We start from the raw sequence: 18,291 nt of genomic DNA on the forward strand, positions 1-18,291 counted from the left end.
CTGTAATGTGATTATGGGTATGGATTTTGCGGTACTTTCTCAAATACAAGACATTTTGCCATAAATTTCATGAAATGCCTTGTATTAAAAGCATCAAATTTTTTGGTCTGTCTAAAATGCCTCATATTTAAAAATGAGGTAAAAATATTGATCAGTTTATTACTTTGATTTATGCAAAAACTCATCCATACACCTAAAACTAAACAATGGCTGCTGCGACCTGTGGGAATCATGAAAAATGCTCTGGCTCTGAGAAGCACGAAAGGGTCAAGTTTCGACTCATTTTTTGCCGATAAAACTGCTCTTGAAATTTTCGTTTCGGTTCTTACAAATAACACTTTCTAAATGATAATACAACAAGTGAATCGCAAGATTTCGACTTCCGGATGTAAATTTCACTAGAGCCAGAATGCGATGCTTTTTCTCGAGTGAAAGCAAGAACGAAGGCACCCCATGTAGTGGATATTTTTACTCCTACAAATGCAATAACAGCGCCCAGAGGTCCCAAGGAGACCCAACAAATAATCCACGAAAAAGTGGCCATTTCTAATATGAAGGTCAACTAGATGAATTATAAGACAAGCTGACAAAATTGATGCTGCAAATCTATCAATCTAGTATTAAGAAACCCCAGACCTTGTACTATTACAGGGCAAAAGTTCCACCCTTCCATCATTCTGCTAAATTACAGCTCTTCTTCTTGGGTATCATCCGAACTTTGAAGATGGCTTAGCTTAACCCGTGCCTTTTTTGGCTGCGGCGAGAATTCTGTTGCATCATCTTCATCACCCTTCCTCTTATTTCCATCATCATTTTCTTCGTCCAGTGGACAAGGAGATTCTGCACCAGGATTATCTTCAGGTCCTGATGTGGATGGCTTTAGATCACCTTCTTCAGCTTTCTCTTCCTTGCTTGATGGCTTTAGATCACCTTCTTCAGCTTTCTCTTCCTTGCTTGATTCTCCATTCTTTCCCAACCTTTCACGTTCCTCTAGAAATGAACGGACTTCTTCATTGGAGGCAAGGTCCAAAGGGGTCTTTCCGGCCCTAGTCTTGGCACCAAGGTTTGCCCCCTTCTTCACCAAGTACTTGACAAGTTCAAGACGGGACCCTTGGGCAGCATAATGAAGCGCAGTCATGCCTTTGCGAGTGGAAGCTTTGACAGGGGCCCCAGCTGAAAGTAGGGCACGAACAACATCTAAATGTCCCTTCTGTGCAGCAAAGTGTAACGCTCCCATGTCATCCATGGCAGCAGCACCAACTTCAGCCTTGTTCTTGCAGAGATAATTGACTACCTCTGCTTGCCCAGACCATGCTGCTAAATGTAGTCTATGGTCCAAAGTTTCTCGTCAAAGAAACTATATAGTAACACGAGAAATCTACACTAAGATCCCAAAATAACAAGAAAACCACATCATACCCAACTTATATGTACATTGTTACTATGTAAGCCTAGCATAAAATGATAAAAGGATGAAATGCAGAAAAACACTCGGAAGCCACATCCATAGGAACAAAGGGAATATTTATTATTATTATTCTTTTTTTTTTTTGACAAAAGGATAGATGATTTTAACAATAAATATCATGGGACTATGAGGATGAAACTTCTGTAGGCACAAAATATGCAACATGCCAACATCACTCTTTTATACCAGAAAATTTTGAAATCTCAGTTCCACGTTGAAGTCTCCCCAACAAAAACATGGCTTTTCCAATCTATTAGGCACGCAAGAATTCATCATCCGCTTGTCTCTCTAAGCTGGTCAACGAGAGCCATTTTGAAATGCTCTCGAAAATTAGTTTTGAAAAACAGAAGATACAACACAATTAAGAACAAGAAAAGGAAAACAAAGAGGGAAAAAACTTAAGCTCAACAAATACACAGCGAGAAACTAGGCAATGCTTATTCAAGACTAGAATGTTGTAATTTTAGATATGAACACTTCCTTTGCAGTAAACTTGCTTAGAGCTTCGGGGTAATTATGCTCACGCACCCTTTGTATTCTTTAACGCACATGATCCCTTTCACCGATCACCACTGCCCTTCTTGAAATATAACATTTTCAGGTGACAGTGTTCATACTTGAAGTAAAGACGTTATAATCATCATTAAGTAACCCATAAACAGAAAAGAATTCGGACTTCAAATCCGCAACAAAATAAAAGTACATAGGGGACACTAGCAGGCGACAAAACCAATCAATAATATCTTCCTCGCACTAACAAACATCAAGAATCAAGATAAACAGCTAAATTTTAACAGAAGCTGCTCCATTTTCTATTAAAAAAATTAAGACGAATTTATGACAATAACGTTTTAGGCATACCACCACATCGGAAGGTTTTCCAGACATGCCGTTGTTAGCAGCCGGCTGAAACCAACAACAGCACAGAGGACAAAACCACAGTTATCTAACCCCCTTTAACCAATCAGTTTAGCTTTTCCCAGCAACCGAGAGATTTTTGAATTTTTTAAAAAGAGAATCTTAGGGTTCCAAACAGCCAAATAAATGGCAGATAGAGAAGGTAAAGAAAGTAATAATTTTGTGAGAAAGGATACGGTGTTCGAGAGTGCTTATCTCTGGAATTGATGGCCAAAGGGTTCGTACTCAAAATTGACTGAACAGCGGTGAGGTCACCGGATCTTGCGGCCGCGTGGAGGTCGTCGCCGGCCTTCGTGTTCTGCGGATTACCCATCTCCCTTTTCAGTGCCTCTTGCCACTGGAGAAACTGTTAGCCTCGAACTCAGTACTCTCTCTTCCGGAAACACGATTGAACTCTCCCGGTCTTCTTCGTATCCTCTTCTCCTCTCAGCTGCTTCCAGTCCTCTAGACGCTCTAAACGAATCCTCTCTTCCCTCGCCTCGCATTTCCGGTTTTCCATTTCACTTTTTTTAAGGAAAATTAAAAAAAGGGCTAAAAGCCAAAAATTATATTTAGGCGACTCACGTTTACCTTATTTCATTTTACGACTTACACAAAATTTTATTTCTTTTTTAAATCATTTTTTAAAGTTTAACTCCTCAAGAAAATCATCCAAATGTTATTTTCTCCCTCTTATACTCTCGAGATGCCTAATAGACTAGCTTTATGCAACTTGTTCATAGTTTAAATTACCTCTTCACATGTTGGCACAAAAAAAAAAATTTACCTCTTCACATATTGAGGATAATAACTCTTGCCATAAATAATTATTAGGAAAAATTGATTAATCAATTAATCAATTCCTATAGTTTTTTTTGAAAAAAAATCTACACTTCAAAAATATCATTATTTGAAAAAATATATATAAGAACTCATCTCTTAATCCTTTTCGATTGTTCAACTGGGTTAATACGCTAGTCCTATTTAGTTTCATATTAAGCTAGTTTTAGTAATTAGTAGTGTACAAAACTGAACTGAACCCAGATAAAATTGAATTCAGATTATCTGGTTTGATTCGATTTTCAATTGAAAAACTTGAATAAATTAAGGTTATGTTTGGATTCTTATTTTTCTCTTCTATTCTTTCCGTTTGACTCATATTTTTAATTTTTAATCTATTATTATTTACTTGTAATTAAAATGTACTTTTAGTGAGGGATCTTAGACTCTCAGAGCTCATTGGCTCAAGAAACCCACACCCCACCCACAAAGTCTGGTTCACCTTCAGCTGCACCAATCTACAGTATGCAATGGCTCCTGGACAGTGAAGCACAAGTAATTAAATGATTTCATTCAGATGCTAATTATTAAACTTAATTACACTGTCCATGACAGTTGAGGACCAGGAAAGCCAACCTAGACAAAGACCCTGTAGACACTGTAACTTCCATTTCCCATGGTATTCTATACACACTTGTTTACATGTTTCTGATGATTACCACCACCCCATCCATCCATTATAGCAATAAACAGCTGATGGAAGCCAAAGCTCCCATAGTACAGTAGTTGCATTCAGAAATGTTGGACACGACCAGAATCGTACTCCATAATGCATAAACTCTCTAATATAAGGATCAACTTTGTTCTATCAAAGAATGACTGCTCTCCCGATTGTCAAAATCTGGGAGCTCAGAACTGACTGAGAACTTTAACCATCCCTTTTTCTCTGCAAATTTAAGACAAGGCTGGAGTATGAGACCAATGAACACAGCAATGAGGCTTACGACCAAGACCTTGAGAGAGGACAAAGCTAACACAAAACCAATCGTTATTGTAGGAGGTACGCATAAAAGAATTGCTCCTGCTGTTCCACCTGGAATCTTGTAAGGCCGAGATGCATTGGGGTGTTTGATCCTCAACCATATGAATGCTATGAACTCTAAAATCATTCCACAGGAGTACAAGAAGTTCTCAGCTGCAACAATCTCGTTAAAGCTCAGCCATGACAGTAAAATTACACCTGACGCTGAGAAAAGTATTCCTACAAGAGGGGTTCCATGTTGAGATCTCTTGCTAAAGCATTCAGGTAACATTCCCCTCTCAGCCATCCCCAGAAGTTGAAACGAATCACTGCTCATCTCAGCAACAAACATACCCATGTTTGCCATTGCAGCAGCTGCCTGTAGCCAATAACTCAACCAAACTCCTCCGATGATCTTGGCTATATCAGTGAAGTACCCATCAGTCCACAATGAGCGTTTGAGAGGAACAGCACCAGTACCGATTAGAAGTGGGAAAAAATATCCTAAAACTACTAGGATCAAAGCATAGAATAGAGCCTTTGGAAGAGTTTTGTTTGGTTTATCCACTTCTCCAGCAAGAGTACTTATGGAATCCCAGTAGTTAAGATTCCAAAATAGAGTATTCAGATACAAATTCCAATCCACATTATTTAGATCCACCACCAACCATCTTGAAGGTTTCAAGTCTGGAATCGCTATAAACCCCATAACCACGAAAGGAAGGAGTGAGAAAACACCTAAAACAATAGCAATCCATCCCACAATGGTTAAACCCCTATAATTCAGATATGTGAGTACTATTGTCAATCCCCAGGCTGCAGCAATTCTTGGAAAGCCACTGGCTAAAGCAGGGATATCTGATTTAAGATAATCAAGAAAGAGAACTGGGTATAGGGCATTATCAATCACCCCACTGAGCCATTTCATCCAACCTTGCTGAAACGCCCAATAGGGACCCAATGCAGAAGAAACCCAAACCACATAGCCGCCATTTTCAGGGAACATGGTACCCATTTCTGCAGTAATTAAAGCTTCTGGGACACTCCATATGAATGGGAAAACCAAGAAACCAAGAAGGGCTAACAGAGGACCTGCAGCCTGGACTGTATCCTCTATGCCAAAAGGGCCCCCAGAAACCTCATAGAAGATGATGAACATGAGAGGAAGAACCGAAACCTTCTTCAAGTTATTTGCCGTGGGGGAGGGTAATTCATCAACGGTAACGTAGTCATTCCCATTGTGCTGCCTCATTGCAGTAACCTCCCGTGTGTTTGGTGCGGTCCTTAGCTTCTGCACCCAGAAAATGGCTTTCCAAGTTAACAAACATAAAACAGAAAATACTTATATGTCACCAGTAAAGAGACAAGTTCTCTAAGCAATATAAGAAAAGTTTTTTTTTTTGCCAATAAAAAAAAAAGCAAATGAAACGAAATGGAAATAAGGGACAGAAAGAAATGAAATATACCGATCCGTTTAAGACCAAGCGCCTATATCAGCAATCGTGGAAAAGAAATCATATAACGTTGAAAGGTCAGGTAAGTATTATGGAATCAGATAAAATAATGAGACTAAAGACTACGGAACACAAGATGGAGCTACTGGTTCCCTGTACGTCTGATGTCTCGTTTCAGCCACATGAATAAGAGGAGTAAGCATAGGGTAGGTGAATGAAACTATGAGACTTCTTGTTGGTTCTGAGAGACCGGGTATGAGACTGAGAGGCTGCAGAATGGAAGGTAAGACGGGCAGAAGGACATAAATACCCCCTTCGTCTTTAATTTTACAGGCACATTATGCTTTTTTAAAGTTAATACGTCATTTTTTTCTTAAATTTATAAACATGGGCAATATTGCTTGGATAATAAGCTATCGTATTTCTACCTCTATGTCTATAATTATATATAATAATTTTTTTAAAAATATAACCCGCTATATTGATAGATTATGCTGCTGGATTCAAATAATGACTCCCACAAATACACAATTTAATTGGTTAGAAAAAAGACAAGATAAGAAGATGATGCGGAAGCTGTTCCGCGAAAATGGCGTAGTAGGGTGTACTTTCTGGGCCAGATTACGTTAACAACAGATCGAGAGAGAAAGGGGGGGGGGGGGAGGCGGCAGCTAACCTCTTGGCTTTCAGAAACACCATCAGGTGGCGGCTGAATGTCACACCCCCCCGCTGGAGGAGGCGGGTTCGCGGCGACTATACCATCGTACTCGCCGTTGTGAGCAGTAGTTCCTCCTTCTTCCGGTGATCGGGCAACCTCCTCGATGGCCATGGAGCCGCACCTTGCCGACCCAGAAGGAGACGAAGGAATAATTTAGAGGAATAAATCAGCTTCCAACTTCCATGGCGTTGCAGTAAATGCATTTATAATCAAACGAATTTAATATCATTATCCCAATTAAAAACTCTGATATTTCAATTCAGATTTAAATGCGAGACAAGTAGAATAATGAAGCGCATAATTTAACATGTATGACTTGAGGCTCAGAAAACACTACAATCTTATATCGGCAGTAGGATTCCATCGCATGATCTTATAGGTTATAAAATCTCTTTGATTAAAAAAAAAAAAAAAAAGCTAGTAGTATAACTAGCAAACTTTGATATGAAAAAGCTAGCCCCTTTTGTTTATGAAAGTTTCAAGAAAATCCAACTCGATCATATCGTCCTTCTTATTCCTGTCCAGCTAACTAATAAACTTTTCCTCTCTTGACTTTTATGTTCCGTTTGGATGGAAAAAAAGTTTAGAGGAAAGAAAACAGAGAGAAGAAAAAATTAGAGAGAAAATGTTATCTTCCTTTCTATTTGGATGAATGAGAAAAAACAAAAAAGAAAAAAAATGAGTAAATATATAAATGACAAAAATACCCTTATTCTTATATCAAAATATATCATGTTATAAATTAAATTAAATGTCATAATAAAAGAATCCTATTAGTGTTGATATCATTAAATAATTTAAAATCAAATTATTTGATAAAAATATATTACAACGTGATTATATTGTAAAAGCCAAATAATTTAGTAAAAAATATTCTTTTTAAAGGTAAAAATTAAATTTTTTTAAAATCAAACATAATAAAATGATATAAATAAATTATGTATAGGTTATTAATAAATAATAAAAATTTAATATAAAAGTTGAAAGAGATGAAGAAATTATATTATATATATTAATTTGTGCGAATTTCTTGCATTGTTCATTGAATGAGAAAGGATAGAGTTCATGTGTAGCTTTTGATTTTAGCCACAAATATAATGAGATAATTTTGTTGAATTATGAAGCAGTCATAAGTAAAATTAAAAAAAAAAACTTGTATTAAAAGTAGAATGTGATATTAATGGACTATATTTGAGAAGGGCATATGGGAAATACGAGTTTTCTTCTCATTTTCTCTCCATATGTGAAGAGAAAATAAAGTGAGTCTCACATCTCATTTTTTTCTCTTACTTTTTTTTCTTCTTACTTTTCTCTGCTCATCCAAACAGAAGAAAACTCGTTTCTCCTCCCATGTTCTTCTTTCATTTTCTTTTCTTTTTTATTTTCTCTCCATCCAAACATAGGGTTTTAAAATTATAATTTAAAAATCAATTTCTTGTTTTCCATATTTTCAGTTGGCACGACTTTCAAAAATGGCTAAAGATCACGCCAGTAGCCTCCTGTTGCTTACTTATCATCAGATACACGGAATTGGATTCTCTCCACTACCCTTCCCATCCTCTTCCCCTCCACTACCCTCTTTTTCTCTTCACAACCATTGGATCAAAACTCCAATTGTCCAGATTTAATATTTTATAACATTTTATAAAAATAAATATTATGATAAAAAATAAATAAATAAATTTAAACTGTTAAAATCTAATCTGAACAGTTCATAACTACAGACTGTTATTATAAAACAAATTTTTTTTAATACAATTGTAAACTGTTCAGACCAGATTTTAACAATTTAAATTTATTTTTTTAATAATATTATTTTTATAAGATGTTAAATCTGGACCATTGGAATTTTGATCCAATAGTTATGAAGAGAAAAAAGGGTAGTGGAGGGGAAAGAGGATGGAAAGGTAGTGGAGAGAATCCAAGTCCCAGATACACAAGGGGAAGCAAGGATCGCGGTTTTCTCGTTATTTGAGGGACGAGCAATTCGGGGGGAAAATCGAGATCATCGAAGTGTTTGAGTGAATAATCAAAAGCCAATGTGAGATTTCAGTCCCTAGATAATTAAAATATTTTAAGTGTTAAATGTATCAAAAATTATTTCAGAATACGGCACGCTAAATATTTTAGAATGTCAACTGCTAAATATTAGATGCTGCTGAAAAATATTTTACACTATTAGGCACAAGATTTCAAATACTGGATGATATTAAAAAAATATTTTAGAACAGGAAGAGTATATTTTAGGTTCCTAGGTACCACTTAGAAGGGAAAAATGCTCACCATCCCCCATTTTATTCCAAAATGGTGTAGTTTTGGGTAGAAGATGAGCAACAGGTAAGAAAAAGGAGGGAAGTTAGATGCTCCTAAAATAATTTTTTTAGTATTGTCTAATATCATTAAGTAATTTTTTGTACATCTAGCATTTAAAGTATTTTTAGTAACACTCATTATCGTAAGTTTAGGGTGTTCATTGTTACTAAAAGAACAAATTAAGAGTATAATCGCAAAAAAAATTGGTTTAGTAGTTCTATTAAAAACATTTTAGGATGCTAAGTGTATTAAAAATTATTTTAAGATATCAGATACTAATAGGATAATACTTCAAGCTATTGGATGTTCTTAAGAAAAGAAAAAAGAAAAGAAAAGAAAGTGCCCCCATCACCATTTTACCTCAAAAAGGGTGTAGTTTTGGGGTAGAGAACCGTCCGCTGCCTAAAAGAAAAAGGAGATAAGCCAGGTCCACTTTTTTAGGTTTAATATGACTTAAAAGTTTTAAAATATAGAAATAGTGTTTCATGTCATTAAAAAAACTAATATTGGCTATTAAAAAATTGATATTGATTCTCGATATTTTTAATGGTAAAAAACAATATTGCTCTATTTTAACATTTTTAGGTAACCTTGAACAAAAAAAAAACCTTCTGAGAGTGTTTGGATGTAGTCTTTTTCAACTCTTAGTTGTTAACCCGCCTTTTTTTAAAATTCTTTTCAAATTTTATTTTAATTTCGTGCAAAATTTTTTTATTATTTTTACTCAATTTACATATAGATTTGTATTTTGTTAATTCTAAATTTGATTTCTTATATTTTTATTGTTTTACCATTTTTGTACTAATAAAATAATTATTAAAAATGAGTTATATATTTATATTTTGAGTTTTGAGATTAATTTAATTATGTAATTATATAAAAATATAAAAATAAGAAGAATTTAATTTTTAAAAATTTCTAATTCAATCTTAAAATTAAAAAATATATACATAAAAATAAAAAAGATAGAGGTTTGCGAGCTAACCTACCAACTCATCCCTTGGAGGGCAGGCTGGCTAAATGCAGGCCCTCTAGGAGGCGGTCCTTTTAGGATCGACCTACATGGGCTCAACCTGCGACGAGTTGGCTATGTGATGAGCATTCTTTTAAAACCTATTTAGATCAAAATTTTCAATTTATTTAAAAGATTAACCATGATAGAGAAGAAGAAATCTTAAATTTTAAAATCACTATCATCATTAAAAAAAATAAACTTATCACGAGCACATCGATACTTAACTTGGGTCTTGGACTTTCAAAGTCCAAAAATATCATTCAATTCTTAGCATAAACAAAACTCATACTTTCAAACGAATGTTATGTGGAAAGTCTTAGAGGCCTCTGACTTTTTAATAGCCCTCTCATCAATTAGTAGTAATCGAATCTATTAGTTTACAACATTAAAATAGATGAGTGCTATGTGGCAATATATAATAAAATAGCACATAAGACAAAAGAAGGGAGGCTATACAAGAAAAACTTGATAGCTGAGCCTCCACCATCTTTTCTGACGGACCAGCCTTAGAGCTATTACCTGAAAATGTTAAATCACGGGGGGTGAGACAAACGCCTCAGTAACCAACTTTTTAACTCATCATACAAACTAACATGGGCTTGTGAGATGTCAAGTGGGATAATTATTAATGCTCGAGAAATATAGATATATCCATAGAAATATAATTTTAATCATCCAAACTCTCACTATGGGGCCAACACCCAAGCCACATAAGTCTATTCCTCACTATGGGGAATCAATCAGACATATAGGCCTATCTCTCAATTTGGAAACGAATAAGAAGCCACAAATGCTTATCCCTCACTTTGGAGAACGAAGGAAGAAGCCAACTAATGTGCACCAATGGCGGTCTTATCACGTGGTAGGACAGCGCTTAATCTAAAATCCAAATAACAACCAATCATTCACAATATAAAGAAAAATGTCTCAATGTTTTCTCAGTATAATCCATAAGATATAACTCATATCTTTTTCAAATTTCTCAATCACAATTCCAAAAATCCGACAAGACAATTTTCATAGCTCAAAAGATATAATATATCAACTCGAATTCCAAATAACAAATATTATTCAAAAATAGGAAAATACTCACAAACAATATATTAGTACATATAATAAGTGGAAAGTGGTTATCTCTCGCCAAAGTAATAGAAGGATTACCACGAGGTCAATCCTTTACTCAACCAATAATTAATCTACACAATTAATATAAACTAATTAATTAATTAATTTTATATATTAGTTAAATTTCGAATTTAATTTAATTTTTATTCTAAATTCTCACAACCTTATAACCCAAAATTAAGTACTTTAGAACTAACTGATAATTTTCTGATAAACCAAATTATTTATTTACATCCTCCAACTTATTTACTTTAATAAAAAGAATTTTTCAAAATTTCTAAATATGAAATTACTATATTCTAAATTCTAAAAATCTCATTTGAAATTTAAACCTCAAAATTGAACCATAAAAAATTCAATAGTGTCTCAAATATTTATATATATAAATAATCTAATTAAAATTTTAATGGCATATATATAATTTCATAAATAATAAATTTTAACTACAATAATTATTTTAAAACCTCCAGTCATCCAATAAATAAAAATAAACCGATTAAAATCTCAATAATATGTCAAACAACCCAAATAAATTATTTAACTTAATTTTAATTGGTATAAATATGATATATCTTATACATAACATATTTTTAATTAAAAATTAATTTTTAAATACTAGAATCAACAAATGGATAAATCTAAACCGGTAGAAATGATCTACTGTAACAGATCTATAATACCGTCGTTAACACTTATCAAAACTAAATACTTGCTCCAAACTTTATACCAAAAATTTCTTTTAAGCAACACAAAATTACTATTGTTAGACAGATCTGACTGAGTATAACAACTTTTATAAGAGAAGTTTTGTAATTAGAAGTAGTTTTACTTACCAAAATAATATGTAATAATGGAGAAAGAAACAAGAGGGAGAGAGCGATGCTGCAAGCCACAGAGCGGAGTGAGAGAAGGAGAAGAGGGGAAAAAAAAAAGACGAGGGAGAAGGTAAAAAGAAAACACCCAAAATAAATTGAAGTTAAAAACCCTAGATAAAACGAAAAAAATAACAGTTTGAATCTTTTTTTTAATTTTTAAATATTTAAATCCTTGAAATAGAATTTAAGATGTTACAGGCTACTAATTGGAGGGCCAACCGTCTTTACCACCTCTAATTAGTTGCAATATATTTTTATCTAACACCCCTTTAATATGAGTGCGAACAATATAAAGTTTTACACGTAACTCTTCTTTAACTATATACAAAATGAAAATGCAATTATAGAAAAAATTACATATATCAAAAAGGAAAAATGAACCTTTTGATCCTCATAGTTTTAATGTGTTTGTAAGTCAGTCCTTATCTTTGACTCGATGCAACTCAATCTTTATAATTTTCATTTGATTATAATTCAATCTTTAAAATTTGATTTGTTACAACTCAGTCCTTATAGTTTTATCCATTTTATAATTTAGTCTCTGAGTTTTTGAAAAATGAAATGAGTAAAGGAACTAAGTTGCAACAAATCAAATTTCAGAAACTGAGTTACAATTAGAAGTGTTCAACTTATCTCGTCCCGATCTTGGTCAGTTCAGGATGAGATAGAACAGGCAACAAAAAAAATTTGGGACGGGACGACTATAGGATGGGACAGGACGCCGGACGTGGTTGTCTTAGAGTATTTTTTTTAAAATTATTTATTAATAATTATTATTAAATTATTCAATTCACTTATTAATAATTATTTTTATAGTGATTTTCAGCTCTTAAGTTGCAGTGTTATCTCAACAAAACCTCATTCCTCAATAAAATAATTCATATAGCCATTATATAAAGTTTCTTTTATGGTATTTTTTTATAGTATTGTTTCTTTATTATATAATGTTTTTATCTTTAGAAGCCCAATAAAAAATAAATATTATAACATAAAAATTCATACAAAAAATTATAGTTTTTTTTTTTTAAAAAAAGGGAAATAGGATCTCCCGTTCCTGTTTCAGTCTCATCAGAACCGGGATGGGACACAGGACAAAAATCCTGCCCCTTCTTTGTTCAATGGGATGGGACCAAGACGAGCTTGTTCCAGTCTTATTCTATGAACAGCTCTAGTTACAACCGAGTTAGAATTATAAGGTCTGAGTTGCACCGAGTCAATAAGGATTGAGATACAAATGAGTGAAAACTATGGGAACCAAAAGATTAAATTTCCTTATTAAAAATGAGTTACACAAACTTAAGGACCCAAGTTATTTGATACTATACAGATAATTTTTAATTGGGAGTTTTTAATCAATTTTTTTTGTAAATTATATTATTTATAAATCATGAACATGAATATTCTAGTTCCGGTTTCAGTTGTTTCAATCGTCAATCTTTTATATGACGTCTGAGAAAAACGTGTAATTATATTTTTATCTCACATAGAGTCATCCGAAAAATTGTGATTGGAAAAGAACACCCACCTTTCGTATCATTGGGTTGACTTATTGGAACTCAGTCACGTTGAATCATTAGGGGTGACTGGTGAGTGGAAGCAAAGAATGAAAAATCTCATTAGATGCTATTGTACCCACAGGCACAGATCCCAGTGAATCAAATATTAAGTGTCCTGTCCTTGAGTCCAGCTCTTTTTCTAAAATTTTATTACCAAAAAAAAATCTCATTGGATTAAAACCACACGCGCGCGCTCCTCTAATTCCTTTTTTGTGGCAAAACACTCACCTCTAATTCTTAACACCTACATGAACTACCGGGATGTCCCTATCTTCGATCCAAATATGTGGGGCCAAGATCTGGACACATCATGTTCTGGAGCCGTGGCTTTTTTTTCTCTCCCTAATGTCTTGTTGGGCTTATGCTCTGAGCCGATAATTCTCTTCTCTCCTATTTTTGTGAAGCCCAATTTTTCAACCAAGTCCCCTTAGGTTTAGGGAATTGGAACGCAGGCACATTGGTGCACCGTAAGCACACCGGCAAATATATCTTGGAGTATTGAATGTATTCTAAATTTTTTACTTTTAATAAATCGATTTTCTGTAAAAAAAAAAGAAGAAGTATGAGCTACTTTATTATTTGAGACAGAATAAAAAATATTAAATAAATTATATAATTTCAATAAATGTGATATGATTCTCTTAAAATACATCCGTACAATATTTTATTATATGTCAGTTTATAAAATAGATAAGTTGATTTTAAAAAAAAAAGATAAAATGGGGTAAGTTTTTACATTTAAAATCAAAATTAACTCTTTAACTAGTTTGCACCCTTAAAACTAGAGGAGTAATATATACAAACACACACATAGAAAAATATGTATTAAATGTTTAGAAGTCTGAGACAAAATATGATATTTACTTAGCTCATATATTTTCTTCTACAAATGAAAATGAATACTCAGTAATTTTTTTTGGTCATTAGGGAGATCTATCTATTTTAATTTTTTTTTAATACAAACCTATTCGAAGTAAAAAAGGCCAATCCGCGAGTTGCGGACTGGCTTGTGGTGAATTAGGGCTAGGTGGTATAGGTTGGTTTTTAACTAACCCTAACCTGTCATACTAACCCATCAACCTACCAATTAATTTTTTTTATTTTTAAATTTTTTCCTTATATAATATAAACAAAATATAATGATATTTTTATACTCTTCTGATCCTTAATATATGACCAATTGTTAAGTTAATTTTGGTTATAAATATAAGACCCACTTCTCATATTTATCAATTTTTTCTAAATTACCCTTATGAATTTTCTTCAACCATAATCAAATAGAAGAGAGAGAGAAGATATTAAGAAAGATGATTATGGTGTTTTACAAAAAGCATGTTATATTTCCTATAATTAACTAACTTATCTAACTTCTTTAATCAAATCAAATTAGTTAAATATGTCTTATATTAAGGATCGGAGGAGTATTTTCTTCAAATACTTGATTGAAAGCACCAAATGAATGATATAGATACTTTTTTTTTAATGTTTTACATAGAATATAAAATACAATAATTAATAAAATTGAAAAAAAAATACGGTTCAGTCTGTAGGTTGGTGGGCTAAGGCGGTGCCACTTAAAAAGTTTCTTTGGTTGGCAGACTGGTTTTTAACCAATTCTAAGCAGTCATTTTTGGCAAGTGAGTCCACCACAAATGTTATCTTCGTGGCCCATTAATCAATCCAACAAATGAGAAAACATGCGAAATCTAAATCCCCGTTTTAGTCTAGCCCAACAAACGAAGGCCCGGAACAGACAAAGCAATCGCCAGTCACTTTGTTGTTTCTTTAAAACCTAGACTAGACCGAGCCTCTACCTCCTCCAGCTCTGGTGCGGCTTCCCCTTGTGCTTCGGCGTGTGAAGAAGCCTCAGGTAATTCATGCTTCAGATGCTTCTGGTGTCTCTTGCTTTTCTTTCATCCGATGTTCTATGTCTCTACCATTGTAATTCTTGGCGATAATGCTGTACGATTCTGTTTGGAGATTTTATATACCTTTTTGAACTTATTGCTGATGGTTTTTCGGGGTTTTAATGTGGAAGATAGCCTGAAATGAATAATTTAACATGGATCTCTTATATGGTTTTCTGGTTTCTAGAAATCTGTATGCAAGGGACATGTGTCACTTTTTCTCCCCGCGGCTTTCTTTTTATAGAATAACTTCTATTGACGAAGTATAGTTATCAGTTGCTTGGTGAAATTCCCTTCTCACGTCCACCATACCAAGTAGTAGTTGAGGAATGCAATTTACAAACACTCAATAGTGATATACTTTTCTTTGCTCGGCTTCGGTAATGATTCTAATGTACTCTTGTATTATCGTATCCTTATCACAATGCTTTGAGTTGAGCTCCTGAGATAGAAGGATAACCTTTAAAAATGGCAAACAAGAATTGTATGTTACGTGATCAATAACATTATCTCATAATTAATCAGATGAATGATGTCGCCAGGTTTAAATTTAATTGGCACAATTTCAATGTAGATAGAATGCATTTCCTCTTTACCTTATTTTCACTGTTACCAGCAAAGTAGATTTTTCCCTTAGGGGAGTGCTCTACTATACGGTGTCCCACTGTGCGTGAAGTGCGGATTGATTTAACAGGACCAATGTAGTATCTCAGGGTTTTGAGATTTTTGCTTTTGTTTATATTATTGTATGCCGCTCTTATATTTCCTCAATTTTTTCTTTATATTTTCTGCTATTTTTGCTGTCAGGTAAGCTATGGTTAAGCATAACAATGTTATCCCAAACGGTCACTTCCGGAAGCATTGGCAAAATTATGTGAAGACATGGTTTAATCAACCAGCAAGGAAGACGAGGAGACGTTTAGGTAATTTTATATGGTTTCCTTCTTTCTCTTAACCTTTGCTCTAATGAATTAATTATCGTTTTGGATTTATACTTATTTTTTTCTTTTCCAATTTTTTTTTTACTTGCTGGTGATTCTAGCTCGGCAAAAGAAAGCTGTTAAGATTTTCCCTAGGCCCACAGCTGGACCCCTTAGGCCTGTTGTTCATGGCCAAACGTTGAAATACAACATGAAAGTCAGAGCTGGAAGAGGATTTTCCTTAGAAGAACTGAAGGTAAACCGTTTGTTACCCCTTATGTCGTATTGCACTTAGTTGCTCTGTTTATGTTATCGTGTTTAAGCAGCACTTAACTTCTTCCGCTAGGAGCAATGCCTGTTGGTTATTCCTTATCAAATTGTAGTTTTCTGAAATTCACATCTACTGGCAACTTTTTTTTTAAATCTTTACTGTTTGTTATGTTGCTTTAGTGTTTGTTTACCAATTTGTGTTTTGTGTTACGTGTTCTAACTTGTTTTAGGATGCTAATATTAGAAGGGTTGTTCTGGAATCTAGCGCTGGTATATTATGTGTTACAACTCCTTGCTGGGAAGCTTTGTAGGGGGTGTTTGGCAACCCTCAGAGAAGCACTTTTTCGCAAAACGAGACAAACTCTTCCATATATTTACTTCGTAAACCGTAAAAGCATTTTTGAAAGTTTGGTTTCCATCCAAACACCCCCTTAATTCTGGCTGCAAGGATGTGTCTAGTGTGTAGAAATTAATTTTTGAGAGAATTTAAGTATTTTGTTATGATTCTTTGTACCACTGTTAAAGCTTGTAAAATTTATCTGGTTAAGCCCTTCTTAGACAGTGATTATAGAGCAATAAAGTATAAAGAACCTATTTAATCTAATCTACTCTAATCTTTGTAATATCAGGCTGCAGGCATTCCTAGGAAGCTTGCCCCAACCATTGGCATTGCTGTTGATCATCGCCGAAGGAACCGTTCTCTAGAAGGTCTTCAGACTAACGTCCAGAGGCTGAAAACATACAAGGCCAAATTGGTTGTCTTCCCAAGGCGTGCACGCAAGTTCAAGGTAAAATAAGATCGTTGGGATGTTTGGTAAATTTTTGTTGTGGTGACTATCTTCCTTGATGAAGAAGGGGGGAAAAAAAAAAAAGGTTTTATTTGACATCTCTATATATGTTAACTTTGGCTATTGCAGGCTGGTGATTCTGCTGCCGAGGAGCTTGCCAATGCCACTCAAGTGCAGGGACAATACTTGCCAATTGTGAGGGAGAAGCCGTCCGTCGAGCTTGTTAAGGTCACAGATGAACTGAAGGCATTTGATGCTTATAAGAAGCTTCGTGCCGAACGCACGAATGCTCGCCATATCGGTGCCAGGCTAAAGAGGGCTGCCGAAGCAGAAAAGGAAGAAAAGAAGTGATGATCTTTTAGCACCCATTTTGTACCGCCATTTAATAGATAATTGATTGCCATGCCATTTTATTTTTGTATGAGATTCAACGTCTATGGTTTTATTTAGAGCATTCTAGTTTAAATGTCACCTTGTGAACGGTTACTAATTTACAGTCCTCTGCTTTTCTCTGTGGTGCGTCTGAATTCTGGATGATATCATTTTAGTCTTAATTTTTCCTCTATGTTTCTTAATAGGTGCCTGAAATATGCCTGCCCTGATGATTTTATTACTAGTTCCGGTTCATAATATAAGACTTTGTTTGATTTTTATTTTAGTTTTAAATATAAGGTTCCAATCTATTTTTTTTCCCTCTCAAAGTAGTCCTTCTAATAATAGTAATTTTAGCTTATAAATTTAATTAGTAGGGATATTATAGGAAAGATAACATCTATTTAGTACAAATAATTAACTTAACTTATTTTTTTAATCTTTTTAAATTAGTCAATTAGTTCTTATAATTATAATTGAAAGTAGTATTTAGCTTTGTGTAGGGGCAAGTATCCCACTATGTATTGAACATATACATAATCAAAATAGGAGAAAATTTTATTCATTTACGTTTATTAAGAAATTAATTAAAATTAATTTAAAATAATAAATATATAAGTGTGTATTTTCTTCTCCTAAATATGTCCTTATTATAAGTAAAAAAAATGTAAGAAATGGATTAAAGAGGAAAAAGAATATATGGGGGTTAAAATTAAAAGAAAATTATTAAATGTTTGGACAAAAGTAAATGTTATAAAAGAAAAATCAAGTCTTCTAATAAAGTTTATTTTATATTTTGAGCTGGAGGTATG

The 18,291-nt window shown here is 33.8% G+C and overlaps 3 protein-coding genes across 4 annotated transcripts; 1 reads left to right on the forward strand and 2 right to left on the reverse strand.

The window, feature by feature from the left end:
* Window positions 1-282: 282 nt before the first annotated feature.
* Window positions 283-2,881, reverse strand: LOC114715338 (ankyrin repeat domain-containing protein 6). The gene is made up of 2 exons (XM_028900154.1): window positions 2,563-2,881; window positions 283-1,328 (listed from the first exon to the last, which is right to left on the reverse strand). The coding sequence occupies exons 1-2, from the start codon at window positions 2,697-2,699 to the stop codon at window positions 686-688; spliced, it is 780 nt and encodes a 259-aa protein (XP_028755987.1). The 5' UTR covers window positions 2,700-2,881; the 3' UTR covers window positions 283-685.
* An 809-nt stretch (window positions 2,882-3,690) lies between these two features.
* Window positions 3,691-6,474, reverse strand: LOC114715337 (probable polyamine transporter At1g31830). Of its 2 annotated transcripts, none has more exons than XM_028900152.1 (2): window positions 6,297-6,474; window positions 3,691-5,457 (listed from the first exon to the last, which is right to left on the reverse strand). In XM_028900152.1, the coding sequence occupies exons 1-2, from the start codon at window positions 6,447-6,449 to the stop codon at window positions 4,000-4,002; spliced, it is 1,611 nt and encodes a 536-aa protein (XP_028755985.1). In that variant the 5' UTR covers window positions 6,450-6,474; the 3' UTR covers window positions 3,691-3,999. The 2 variants fall into 2 exon arrangements, with proteins under 2 accessions (XP_028755985.1, XP_028755986.1); XM_028900153.1 differs by lacking the exon at window positions 6,297-6,474 and adding an exon at window positions 5,633-5,830.
* An 8,545-nt stretch (window positions 6,475-15,019) lies between these two features.
* Window positions 15,020-17,682, forward strand: LOC114715339 (60S ribosomal protein L13-1-like). Its single transcript, XM_028900155.1, has 5 exons — window positions 15,020-15,092; window positions 15,937-16,052; window positions 16,172-16,305; window positions 16,949-17,107; window positions 17,237-17,682. Exons 2-5 carry the CDS (start codon window positions 15,944-15,946, stop codon window positions 17,456-17,458), a joined length of 624 nt encoding a protein of 207 aa, XP_028755988.1. The 5' UTR covers window positions 15,020-15,092; window positions 15,937-15,943; the 3' UTR covers window positions 17,459-17,682.
* Window positions 17,683-18,291: the final 609 nt, after the last annotated feature.

Source organism: Neltuma alba, unplaced genomic scaffold (assembly GCF_004799145.2).
Source record: "Neltuma alba isolate B1F8T4 unplaced genomic scaffold, ASM479914v2 tig00011587_pilon, whole genome shotgun sequence".
NCBI lineage: Eukaryota > Viridiplantae > Streptophyta > Magnoliopsida > Fabales > Fabaceae > Neltuma > Neltuma alba.

What these genes read in the sequence shown, in the direction of transcription:
- LOC114715338 (XM_028900154.1), bottom strand. Translation starts at nt 2,699, where the DNA reads ATGGGTAATCCGCAGAACACGAAGGCCGGCGACGACCTCCACGCGGCC. An exon ending in GATAAGCACTCTCGAACACC is followed by an intron (nt 1,329 to 2,562) that starts GTATCCTTTCTC and finishes TTTGGACCATAG; the next exon opens with ACTACATTTAGCAGCATGGT.
- LOC114715337 (XM_028900152.1), bottom strand. Translation starts at nt 6,449, where the DNA reads ATGGCCATCGAGGAGGTTGCCCGATCACCGGAAGAAGGAGGAACTACT. An exon ending in GTGTTTCTGAAAGCCAAGAG is followed by an intron (nt 5,458 to 6,296) that starts GTTAGCTGCCGC and finishes TTCTGGGTGCAG; the next exon opens with AAGCTAAGGACCGCACCAAA.
- LOC114715339 (XM_028900155.1), top strand. Translation starts at nt 15,944, where the DNA reads ATGGTTAAGCATAACAATGTTATCCCAAACGGTCACTTCCGGAAGCAT. An exon ending in TTTCCTTAGAAGAACTGAAG is followed by an intron (nt 16,306 to 16,948) that starts GTAAACCGTTTG and finishes TTGTAATATCAG; the next exon opens with GCTGCAGGCATTCCTAGGAA. An exon ending in GGCGTGCACGCAAGTTCAAG is followed by an intron (nt 17,108 to 17,236) that starts GTAAAATAAGAT and finishes TGGCTATTGCAG; the next exon opens with GCTGGTGATTCTGCTGCCGA.